General features: G+C 55.3%; 4 protein-coding genes across 4 annotated transcripts; 3 read left to right on the top strand and 1 right to left on the bottom strand.

Annotated features, from left to right (window-relative positions):
* Positions 1-101: 101 nt before the first annotated feature.
* On the bottom strand, positions 102-2,323 carry LMH87_011231 (uncharacterized protein; the record flags this gene model as incomplete). Its single annotated transcript, XM_056200339.1, has 3 exons — positions 102-261; positions 315-1,916; positions 1,968-2,323. 3 exons carry the CDS (start codon positions 2,321-2,323, stop codon positions 102-104), a joined length of 2,118 nt encoding a protein of 705 aa, XP_056052197.1.
* A 3,179-nt stretch (positions 2,324-5,502) lies between these two features.
* Positions 5,503-6,654, top strand: LMH87_011232 (uncharacterized protein; the record flags this gene model as incomplete). The annotated part of the gene is made up of 2 exons (XM_056200340.1): positions 5,503-6,553; positions 6,602-6,654. The coding sequence occupies 2 exons, from the start codon at positions 5,503-5,505 to the stop codon at positions 6,652-6,654; spliced, it is 1,104 nt and encodes a 367-aa protein (XP_056052198.1).
* Positions 6,655-7,450: 796 nt separating this feature from the next.
* LMH87_011233 (uncharacterized protein) lies at positions 7,451-9,326 on the top strand (the record flags this gene model as incomplete). The annotated part of the gene is made up of 3 exons (XM_056200341.1): positions 7,451-7,572; positions 7,658-7,702; positions 7,763-9,326. The coding sequence occupies 3 exons, from the start codon at positions 7,451-7,453 to the stop codon at positions 9,324-9,326; spliced, it is 1,731 nt and encodes a 576-aa protein (XP_056052199.1).
* Positions 9,327-10,120: 794 nt separating this feature from the next.
* Positions 10,121-12,292, top strand: LMH87_011234 (uncharacterized protein; the record flags this gene model as incomplete). The annotated part of the gene is made up of 2 exons (XM_056200342.1): positions 10,121-10,264; positions 10,496-12,292. The coding sequence occupies 2 exons, from the start codon at positions 10,121-10,123 to the stop codon at positions 12,290-12,292; spliced, it is 1,941 nt and encodes a 646-aa protein (XP_056052200.1).
* Positions 12,293-12,495: the final 203 nt, after the last annotated feature.

A 12,495-nucleotide genomic window follows, 5' to 3' on the forward strand; every position in this document is an offset into this window, starting at 1 on the left:
TCTATTATGGTTCAGTAAAGATTGCGTTCAATTTAGTCGTGCAGTTGTTTGGTAACATGTATTGACGAAGTATCTCCAAGATCGATCGTACACATGTGATATTAGTGTGCGCCATTGACGCCGTTTGCTCCATTTGCTTTGTCCTCTGCGCAGCATGCCACGAGCACGCTGCTCTCATTCTTTTTGGTGGGCACATCCAACGCTGGGTTTGCAGCGAAAAAATCAGCCGGACGCAGATGCATTTGGTGAATTTCAACAGGCCTGGAAAGGATTAGTGATAGTATTACAGCGAGTCGACGTGTGATTAGACTTACATGACGGGCCAATCTTCGACTCTAGGGTTGTGAGTGAACCCGAACACGCTCCATAGAACGGGATCGCTCGTCTGGCCGGTGGCCTGTACTCCGTCCACAGCAAAGGCATCGCCTCGCTTGACCATGTCGGACACACCACCCTCTTCAAAGGTGCTCTGGTTTGTAAACTCACCTGCAGCCCAGAACTCGCCGTCACGATGACCGGTTATCCAGTAGTTGTGCTCGGCGAAGCGCGCACGCTGGGCGATGCGGCTGTCCGTGTCAGCCAGCAGCATCTGAGTAGCGGGCGAGATGAGCTTGTAGCCAACATTTTTGCCGGATATGGGGTTCTTCTTGGCCGAATTCTCCAGCTTGATGGTGCGGTTGAGGCGCACCTCGGAATCAATCCATGTGGCGCGCTCCACAGGATTACGTCGAATCTCATAATAGTTGCCAAACGGGTTGGTCTCTGGGTTCATCTTTACGGGATGGCACTCCTCAACGACAATTTCAGTATGACCATTGTTGCCGCCGCCAAAAAGATCGATGGCAGGGTCGATGCGCACGGCAAAAATATGCTGATGATTCTGCGCCAAAATGCCGGGCGAGACGATGTTGCCGTACTTGCTGGTCTTGCCGTCTTCAATGCTAACAACGCTCACCATGCCGGTCGCGCGTGTTTCAACGGTGATGCCACCGGCCTGATCGAACTTGAAGGCGAAAATGTACTCGTAATTGGCCAGTGTTGCGATGAACTGGACGACAAACTCACGCATACGCGCAACTACGCCGCGCTCGGTGCGAAAGTTGGTGTGCTTCCACAGAACGCCGCCATCTTGCTCGTGAAGGCAAGCGACAGAGTCCAACTTGGTTGGTGTTCCATCAGCAGCGGAGAAGCAGGCGTCGACGTAATGGATAGCCCCAAGACAATCGCAACCAAGCTTGAGACTATTGGCGGCACGACCGATGCCACCGTCGCCAAAGTCAAAGGCCTGCTTTCGGTGGAAGGGTGCGCGAGGGTCACCATATGGGACTGTGAGCTCACTGTAGCTCAGACGGTAAAGAACAGACCGGTCATCATAGCAAATGTCATGGAGAACTGGTCCTTCGCGGGGGCTAATGGAAAGACGAAAGCGCCATTTTTGCCATTCAATGAGGTTGTCTGGGTGGATTTTGAATGAGGCACCCTCGGGCTGAACAACATTGAGCGGCTTGAGATCAGCACGTTCTGGAACGTCAAGCAGCTCCGAGACATATTCAGCCGGGACAGACTTGGCGAAAATGTCCCTTGGCTCTTGGGAGGCAGCGGAGGGCTCCATTCCGTCTTCGGAGCCGCCAGTCGGCAGCCGGTCAATGCGGATAATCTCCTTGGTCGACCAATCCATGACTGGAATCAATGGGATGGGGTATGGATAGTGATTGGTATCCGGGTTGCTCTTGCGCGCATCGCGAATAAAGACGAGGCCTTGCATGATCTTAGGGATACCATCGTCCTCATCTGGGCCGCCGTATGGCCAAGGATCAATAGTATACTCGAAGCCCTCTGGAATTGTGTATTCTTTGAGAGCCTCCTTGACCTTCTCGGACTTCATGCAGTATCCTTCGAAGAGCTCGAATTCGTTGCTAGTCAAGGCTCAGCCGCAGGTCTATATTGTCATCGACTAGTCAACTTACACATTGAAATGCGGGAAGCCATTGTTCGTTCGTGGGATTTCATCATTGGACAAAACCTGACCAGTAACAGCGTTGACCGTAGCACGGTGGAAGAGTTGAGCTTTTCCTGTAAGTACGTCGTATTCGACACGGGCAGTTCTGGTGGGGCGCGGGGTGGCGTCCGTCAGGCGGCCCGTATGTTCGGCGTCGAGAAATCGTAGCAGTTCTGCCTTGGCAGGCTCTTGGAGGTAGATGGTACGGAAGAAGAGTGGCTGGTCGGGCCCATGGGTTTTGATAATGGCATTTCGGGCGCTGGTAAACTCGCGCTCGGATAGCTCGGCCAGCGGATGCGGAGCAGTGACTGCAGGGATGGTCATCTCGAAGTTCTTTTTATAGCACACAACCCTTTATGCTCTGGAAGCTTGTCGATTCAAGCAAGTCAGCGGCCTCTCATGCACGGAATAGCAGCTGATTGGTGTTGATGATATGAGAAGGATATGAGAAACTTCTTGAGACAGCCTGGCGATGTCGCCGCAGAGTGGAGGGCGTGCAAAGTAGGTATATAAGAACAGCATTGATTGCCCCTCCCCGTTGATATCGGCTTAAGCTTGGCGGCCAGTAGTGCCGGCGAATTGTCTTGCGAAAGAGAAGGTCGGCAGCGCATCCTGCAGCTGCAGTGGAGTAAGACAAGCTACGGCGTCCAGAACAGGCTATGAATTGAGAACAGTACTCCGCATCAAGCATCGGAAAAGATGCAGACGCGATGGGATGAAAAATCCGTTTGTAACTTTTGTTAGCAAGGGGCGCCGCGGAACCCGTACATCCACTGATGCCGCTAGATAAAGTTGGTGGCGATACCGCTCGCAAAGCATTATGATTTGATCACTGATGCGCAAAGTTTTGAGCATTCTGTCACTTCGAAACACTGCACGACTAAAGCTAGGGCGTGTGTGATATGCAGTAAAGACGCCCTCTCGCTGCGAGGATGCCACAAGACCGTTAGTTACTACATGGCAGTTAGCATGCTAGCACCTCATGGGTATGAATCGTGACTGAGCTTGAATCATGGCAAGATAACAGAAAAGAGCCACGGCTTTGTAAGATGCTCTGCACCACCATCCTCCCACCTGAGTATCAGAGTACCAAAGTATCATTGATAACTGAGTGAGGAGATGTCCGACTTACAAGTGACATGGCAGTCGCCTCGCCAGATTGTGGAGCTTTCTACACACGATTAGCCAATGTAGAGCGATTGCGATGGGAATCGTTCAGAAGCTAAGTCGGATGCCACTATCAGTGGCCACGGAGGGGTTTACAAGAAAAATTGCTGCCAACTCCGCTGGCTTGGCAATCTTGTCGAGCTGCATTATGCACGGCGCATTGTGCGTCTTGCATTGCCATTTTTGTTGCGATCCATTCGAGACTTAAAGTTAAAAATTCCAGTTGCCGGCTGTGCTCAGACGTGTGTTAGATGAAACAAAGGCAATCGAACGGCATCGGTGGGGGACGGCCCAAGGCTTGAGCAGTTTGAGACATGATGAAGCCCGCTGCATTCCACAACAAGGCGTCAAAGCCCGATATTAAGAATAGCATCAAATAGATGACGACACGGCAGAGGGCAAAAATGACAAGCACAAGTCACTTGCCATTTTTTGGGCTGCAGCTTTGGCGTCTGCTCTAGGGTTTACGGCGAATTAGTGGGAGAATGACCAGATTCCCATTTGTGCGCCAAGCATGTGTAAGCGTGGCTGCCAGCGGTTCCAGGTGCGCACGCGCTTCGATATCGAGATTGCAGGGACAGTTACACAGACGCTGAAGGATGCGTGTGTGCTCGAGCAATTTGTCGAGATGATTTGGTAGCATTGTGATGCGACTTTGCGACTTGGACGGCCTTTATCTGGGGAAACAAAGGGGTTCTTGAACAAGGGCCCCATAAGCAATAACACGCACGTATGATATATGCCTGTGGAATTATTGCGTATTATTATTGACCAAGAAAGGGAGACGGCCAAGCCTCACCGGGGGCCACTGGTTAGTCGGGGGCCGCAATGCTAGCGAGATGTTCACACTGCCAGCAGCCAGCGCAACAAGGTCAGTCTTTGTTGTCATGTTGAGGCTCGTTGGTAGTTGAAATAATCACAGCGATACTGGTGAACTTTTATCTTTGTGTCTTATTAGTGGCTTCTTGCCGATGCAGCGTGGCCATTTGGCTCTTGGACGTGTGTCAAGCTGTGGACAGGTTGGCTCGTGGGAACCAATGGCGAGAGAGCGCTGGGACATGCCGTGATGCTAGCGCGGTAGGCCCGTCATGGCCGGATGGAAGCATTCCATTGATGAGGCTTGATAGGGGAAATGAAGGTCATCTCGGCTGACGGACTGGAATTGCACATGGCAATTGTGTTGCGTAGCGGTCGGGTGTCGATCCAACAGCGCACAGTTTGCGTGTCCCTTGTCCGCAAGCACAGTAAGATGGAAACGACGCGATCGACTCGCGTGCACAAAGGATCGCCACTATGCGTGGATGCGTTCGAGTTTCGAGGCTACGAGGCTAGGCGAAAAGAGAAAGGTGCGCTGAAGTTTGCGTGGATGGTGCAGATACGAAACAAGAAGAAACGAGTGTCGATTAGAGGGCGATCCTGCGAGCAGCAGCGTTATCCGAGACGGCGACTGGCCAGGCAAAGTAGGTGCTCCGTTCAGGGTGCTCATCAGTGGCTATCAGTGCCCACCGAGAGCCACCCGACGACTGCCAGCTGCTCATGTGCTGCCAGCTGCGAGCGCAAAACGAGCAAACGGAGACGAGCTACAGGGGCTCCCTAGGCGATGCGATCCACCATCTGTCCACTGTCAGCTCACCGTCACCCACTGTCACCCACCCACTGCCCTCCATCCACTGTCGACCATTACCAACTTTAGCACATTCCCCCCGGCCGCCGTACGTCACAGCCAAAGGCAGCCGCGCCCGCCAGATCCGTTGCTCTGGCCCCCTATTTTTTTTTCCTAGGTAGCTTGCCAGCCGCCCGTATCGCATCCACATTATTAAAATACCAGCTTTACCTGCGCTTTTCCATTCTCGCGTTCTATTTTCGCTCCATTTTCCCTTGTTCGTCCCTATTTCTGTCTTCGCTTCTTCCGTGCTCTTTTGGGCTTGCGCATCATCCCTCAAGAGCATAACTCTTTCGCTCCTCAAATTTTCTTCTTTTTTTTTGCGCCCCTTTACTACACTCTCTATCTATCTGTTACAGACCTTACTCGCTACTGCGCCTCGAACTGAAACGAAGCACCGTCGTCGTCATCACCCCACCACCACTGCCGTTCTTCAGTCGGCAATTGATCCTCGACCTCAATCTGTCTTGTGTGGCTTCAGTTGGTTTTGCGCTGCAACTTTACTACAGCCTCAACTGTATCCATGCTTTTATAGTAACATCAGCAACCCGACTACTTCCCAGGACGCGCGACCTTGGCTTTGCCGCCACTGGCCAGACGACACGTAACACCATATACGGCCGCCTTCAAATCACCCACGACTCCTCGTTGACCACATAATACTACCAACGAAATGTTGAATTTACGTCGGGCCCTTATTGCGGCGGCATTTCTGTTGACCGTCTTCTTCCTCGTGTCCCAGTCGCACCGATCGTCAGCCTCATCAAGCACCTTTGCTACTGGACAAGCGGCCACGACTGCGACGGGCTCAAGCGACTCCTTGACTGGCCCTGTCACGCAGCCAGGCAGTCGTGTAGCCGCCCAGAAGCCACTGGTTGACATGTCGCACATGTCAACCATTGACAAGCTCTCTTACACCTATCCTTACGATATCGAGAGGAAATTTCCTGCCTACATCTGGCAAACATGGAAGTACACGCCTGCCGACGGCGAATTCGATTTTCGCGACCAAGAGGCTTCATGGACCGTTTTGCACCCTGGCTTTGTTCACGAAGTCATCACCGACTCGGTTGCTCTTAGCCTGCTACGCATGCTCTATGCATCGGTTCCCGAAGTCCTTGAGGCGTACGAGGCCCTCCCTTTACCGGTCCTCAAGGCAGACTTCTTCCGCTACCTCATCCTCTTTGCCCGTGGCGGCATCTACTCCGACATTGATACCTTTGCTCTCCAGAGCGCTGACGTCTGGATCCCCAAAGCCATATCTCGCGAGAGTGTCGGAATGGTGATTGGCATCGAGGCTGATCCGGATCGTGAGGATTGGGCCGATTGGTACAGCCGCCGCATTCAATTTTGCCAGTGGACCATCCAGAGCAAGCCCGGCCACCCTATTCTGCGCGATACCATTGCGCGCATTACAAATGCTACTCTTGGTCTCAAGGCCAATGGCAAGCTAAGCAGCATGCACGGCAGTGAAGGCGTTGTCGATTTGACTGGCCCTGCCATTTGGACCGACACCATCATGGACTACTTCAACGACCCTCGCTTCTTTGACATGGCTGCGACCCCTGGCAAGATTGACTTCCACAACTTTACTGGCATGGAAGTCAGCAAGCGGGTCGGCGATGTCGTCGTGCTTCCCATTACTGGCTTTTCTCCCGGTGTCCAGCAGATGGGTGCCAAGGATTATGACGACCCCCAGGCGTTTGTTAAGCATGATTTTGAGGGTAAGCTCCAACCACGTCATCGACAGAATACGGCTAACAACATTGCAGGATCTTGGAAACCCGAAGAACAGCGACACATTGGCGAGACACAGGACTCATAGCCTGGGTACGTCTCGGCCGTTTGATTCGTTCACTGGTCGCAAAAACTGCATCTCAAATCTTGCTTATGCGATGTATTTGACACGAGGCGTTATGTTTATTTCCTTTCGACTATTATATAATTCCAATCGCACCACTATACGAATGGGACTGGTTCCCACAGTTGTTGCGATGTTTGTCTTGTCTCTCCCGATGGAGACATGCGGATCGCTGGGGGTTTTGTTTTGCGTTGCCACTTTGTCATGATGGCCACCTCTGCTGGAGATTACACAAAAAGAAGAGGAGCTGGACGAGGCGAAATACTGCGCTGCACTCGAGGTGGAAGAGATATGCCGCGTGCTATTATCTTTTTGGGCTCTTGATTAAAGAGTCTGTTCCATTTTGTAAAATATTGTCATAGAATCGATGCAGGCGTTTGTGCCTTGAGTATTGACGGATGCTTTTTTAGTGTCCAATAAAAATATCAACAACCAGACTGACGACAATGTGTGACTGACGACAATGTGTGCAGTGCGTGACTTGATTATCGATCAGCTAAAATCCTTCGACAGCCACAGCCGGATCGTGCAGCCTTATGCGACAGCCTGCCCTGCCTCGTCGGTCGCTCCATTCAGGCTGCGGCGAGCCGGGACTCGGGTCTCGCTTAGGTATGACGAATGCCACAACTCGCTGGCCCCGCTCCAAGCTCGCCTTACAAGCTCAACTCAACTCCTCAGCCTTGCCTCATATCTTGGGAGACTGTCGACCGCAACACATGCTGAATCTAAGACTGCAGGCGCCGACGTGTGCACACGCGACATGGCAGCATTCATCCTAGAAAATGGCAGACTCTGGAATGACCCTCAAGCAATTGCCTTGCGACCCAAGAAGAGGTCGCGCAAGTGGGCACCAAAGAAGCGGACAGGCTGTTTAACGTGCAGGTGAGTCGCCCATCTTGTCTACTTTTCCTATCTGGAAGCAAGGCAATGGCACAAAGTTTTCTCATCTAATTGTGGAGTAACTCAGGCAACGCCGTGTGAAATGCGATGAGGGCAAGCCTTCTTGTCGGCGGTGAGTACAGAACCTTTCCAAGGAACCACGAAGTCGCATGAGTTCACAATTTCTCCACAGCTGTGCTATTGCTTCGAGAGAGTGCATTGGCGTTGGCTATGCGGTTTCAGTACTGCCCGACGCCGCTTATCAAGAATTGAACTCCAGAGTTCTCGTCCCAGAGCGTCGGGTAGGACTGGTGCATCAGCCCGACGTCACAGTCCGTCCGCCGGGCGTCAAGACCAACGAGCAAGAGGTGATGCAGTTTCACTTTCTCTGCCAGGTCGCCGCATCCAGCATGGCCGGCGTGTTTGACCAAAAGTTTTGCTCCCGCGACATGCTGCAGGCGACGAGCTTCCATCCGATTGTCTGGCACGCGTCCTGCGCGCTGGCCGCCATGTACCAGCGCGAAGTCCTGCTGGCCGGCAGCAGCGACGTCAGTGGCCGGGACAAGACGGTGGCCCAGAGGCAGGGTCTGCGCAGCTTCGCATTGGAGCAGTACAACCAGTCGATTGCAGGCGTTCTCGGCATCATGAAGTCGGCGGAGCTGTCGAGCCTCGACCTGGAGGTGCTGCTGACGACGACGCTGCTGTTCACGGCCATATCTAGTCTGCAGGGGGACATGCCAGCGGCGATTGTTCACATCATCAACGGGCAACGGATCTTGCAGAGATGGAAGAGGGGCATTGCAGACAGGCAAACGAAGGACACGGGCAGTAAAAGTTGCTCGTCTATTGGCCTTCTTACACCTAGTTCCGTTGAAGCGGTCATGGGCCGTTTGGTCAGCCAGTCGTCCACTATTCGGCAGAGGCCGTGGTCAGAGGACTACTACAGGAGCCTGGAAACCCCAGTGATCTCAGAAGACCCTTTTTGCTCACCAGAGGACGCGTACTATGAGTTTGAGCCTCTGAGCAAGGCGTACTTTGAGCTCGGGGAGAATAACAAATTCATCATGGACCCGTCGAAAAAGCAGCCAGCATTTCAGGTGCGCAGGGCGTATTTGGCCGCCCTCAGCGAATGGACCATTAAATTCCACCTCATGCAGCGGCGCAAAGGCATCGTGGACTCGCCAATCAACAAAGAAGCGATCCTCGTCTTGCAAGCCCGGCAGATTGGCATGGAAATCGAGGTTCAGAGAGACCCCGCCGGGCAAGAAACAACCTGGGACGAGTTCGACCCGCATTTTGCCAGGATCGTTGCCCTGGGCGAGCAGCTGAGAGACAGCCTGCACCAAGGACCCGGGCGCGTCTTTTCATTCTCGTCGTCCATGATGGACGTCCTCTTTCTGACCGCCATACGGTGTCGTGCGCATGGGGTGCGCCACCGGGCGCTGGAGCTTCTGCAGCGGCAGAATGCCAGAGAGGGCCTCTGCAACAGCAGGCTTGCCTTTGCCATTGCCGCTGGGTGGACCGAGATTGAGGAGGCACCGGGGACAGCCAAGCGGAGCACCGCTGCTGATGAGTTGATCGCAGAGGAGGAGGGCGAGGAATGCGCCTGCGAGGCTGAGCGGTTCGTATGTGGTGAGCATCGCGTCACAGTGGTAGGAGGCGAGTTTCTTGTGGATGATGTCGGCACCATGAGGTACTGGACGAAGCAAGCCTTGGACCACGGATTACCGGGAGAGATCCGACAACTGGCCTGGTGAGCTTTGAGATTGATCTCAAAGAGGAAAATAACAGTATGACAATAAGCGTCATGAAAGTCAAACAATATTAGCATCTTCGCCATCCAACAGCATCTATAACCGGACGCAGCCGGGCCTACCTAGCGTCCGTTTTAGCTATTTTGGCAGCGCATTTTCCTGTTACACACAAGTCCTATTTTGTTTATTATTAGACACCGGGCTTGGGTCGGCTGAAATCTGGAAGAGAATGACACAAGGCTTGCACAGCCACAGCCGGGACGTTTGAGAGAAATTCTTTCATTGGCGGCATTGTGAAAGAAACATTGACCGATAGATGAATCCACGTGTATACGCAGACTAGACTGTTTGTCGTCTCTGCTTTGTTAAATCTAGATGCCATCATCAGCATTGACCATACACCAATCTGTTACCCCAGATTCTTGAACCGGGCGCTAAGCCGGCCGGCCGTCCGATGGCAACCTAGTTCTATCTAGTTAGTGCTCTGCACTATCTGGCCAGCCAGCTGTTGGCGATTCCACCTCGGCCCCAGCATTTCCATTTCCCGGCCCCGTCTCTGCTAACGAACAAGAATATCGGTAGAGCGGAATACAGCGGCCCCCGTCACTAACTACCATCTCACTTCATCTTCCCTCTCCAACCCCCACACACGCGTGAGCAGCCCCAGCAAGCTTGCGAGATTTTGTTCCCGGAAGCTAGGGACTTTTTACTTTTACTTATTCTCCAATTCGCGTCAAGCTCCGGGTCTTTGATTGCCTCTTTTTTTGTTTTAAAAAAAAAACAGTTCAGACCGCACAATGCTGGCCGCCGCTTCGAGGAGAGCGCCGGCGGCAGCAGCCGGTGGTGTCGTGCGGAGAAGTGTCGTCCACGCCGCGGCGCAGCGACAGCAGCGACGATGTTTGGCTACTGAAGGATTGAGCATACGCACAGGTCCAAGCGAGGTAAATCTGGCTCCTTTCAACTTTCACATTTCCTTCTTTCCAGCAAAAGAAGATTCACCTCTCATACCGGGCTATTGCGTGGTCGCTGCGCGGTGCCGCCTCATCCCATCAACGTCACAAGCTTAGCTTCCCCCAACTCATCACGATGCCCTCTCACCGCAAGACTCAGCACCACCACCTCTCACAGACACTATTCACCTTGCTCTCGCTGACGCAGCATCCGACAACTAGCCCCCTCTGTATCAAGGCACTATCCCTGATCACTTCGCCGCCACCGTCTCCCAGCACGGCGACCGCCCCGCCGTCATCGCGCGCTCGCCGCCGTCGCCGTCGTCGCACGAGACGGCGCTCAGCTACTACGAGCTGGACCTCCTCTCCAACCGTCTCGCCTCGTCGCTCACCTCCCTCGGCGTCAGCAAGGGCGACCGCGTCGCCGTCTCCCTCGGCAACGGCGCCGAGTTTGCCGCCCTCACCTACGCCCTCTTCAAGCTCGGCGCCGTGCTCGTGCCGCTGAACCCGAGCTTCAACGCCGCGCAGGTCGCCGCCGCGCTGCGCCACCTCTCCGTCGAGGTCCTCGTCATCGGCGCCGTCACCGACGCCGCCTACCGCCCGGGCAGGGGCCGCAGCAACGAGGACCTCCTCGCGCAGCTCGCCGGCGGCGACCTGCAGGGCGGCAAGATTGCCAACCCCGACGTCCCGAGCCTGGCCAAGATGCTCGTCGTCGACAACCGCGTCAGCCACCCGGGGACAAGGTTCAACCTCGACGCGTGCCGGCGCGTGCTGACGCCGTACCGCAACCTGCTCGAGGGCTCGGACCGGCCTGTCAAGCCGTCGGCGCCGCTGGACCCGGCCGACGTCATCAACATCCAGTTCACGTCGGGCACGACGTCGATGCCGAAAGCCGCGCAGCTCACGCACACGGGCATCCTCAACAACGGCATCCTCATCGCCGACCGCATGGGCCTCGACCCCTCGGACCGCGTCGTCGTGCCGCCGCCGCTCTTCCACTGCTTCGGCTCCGTGCTCGGCTACATGGCGACGGCCACGACGGGCGCCGCCATCCTCTTCCCCAGCCCGGCGTTTGACCCCGTCGCGACGCTGCGCATGTGCGTCGACCACGACGCCACGGGGCTCTACGGCGTCAGCACCATGATCGTCGCCGTCCTCGAGGCGCTCGAGTCCGGGACCGTCGTCCCCCGCCCGCCGCAGCACCTCCGCAAGGGCATCGTCGCCGGCAGCTCTGCGCCTGAGTCCCTCATGCGCGAGATCTACGACCGCATCGGCCTGCAGGACCTCGTCATCTGCTACGGCATGACCGAGACGAGCCCCGTCAGCTGCATGACGCGGCCCTCCGACTCGCTCTCGCTGCGCTGCGCCTCGGTTGGCACCCCCATGCCGCACACCGCCGTCAAGATTGTCGACCCGCTCGACCGCTCCCGCGTCGTCCCCGTCGGCGAGCGCGGCGAGCTCGCCGCCGCCGGCTACCTCGTCATGAAGGGCTACTACGGCGACGCCGAGCGCACGGCCGAGGTGCGCGTGCCCGAGGACGACGGCAGCGTCTGGCTGTACTCGGGCGACGAGGCGGAGATGGACGCCGAGGGCTACGTCAAGATCACCGGCCGCATCAAGGACCTCATCATCCGCGGCGGCGAGAACATCCATCCGCTCGAGATTGAAAACTGCCTTTTCCAGCTGCCCGGCGTCAAGGAGGCAAGCGTCGTCGGCCTGCCCGACGACAAGCTCGGCGAGTGCGTCGCCGCGTTTGTCATCCCCAAGCACGAGTGGACCGTCGACGGTGTCAACACGGCAGCGGCGCAGGCGGCCAAGACGCAGCAAGCCGGTGGCGGCGGTGCCGGGGAGAACGTGCTGACGAGGGGGGCAGTCAGGAATTGGGTGCGGACCAAGCTGTCGAGCCACCTGGTGCCGAAATACATATTCTGGGTCGACGAGTACCCCAAGACGGCGAGCGGCAAGATTCAAAAGTTCAAGCTACAAGAACAAGCCAAGACGCTGCTGGAAGGACAGTAGAAGACGCCCAAGCAGCGGCTAGGAGAGCAGCAGGGGACGACGATTCTGGGACGTTGAATACCATGTAGTAATAGCATAGGAGTGACTTGGCCATTTCCATACCAACCTTTTTTTTCCCCCGCATATAGATTTCGATGTCTACTTTGCTGCTATGGTATATACTGGCACATGATAGCCTTGCGGGCGGCAAACTCGTAACATAA

The sequence above is a fragment of the Akanthomyces muscarius genome, chromosome 4 (genome assembly GCF_028009165.1).
Source record: "Akanthomyces muscarius strain Ve6 chromosome 4, whole genome shotgun sequence".
NCBI lineage: Eukaryota > Fungi > Ascomycota > Sordariomycetes > Hypocreales > Cordycipitaceae > Akanthomyces > Akanthomyces muscarius.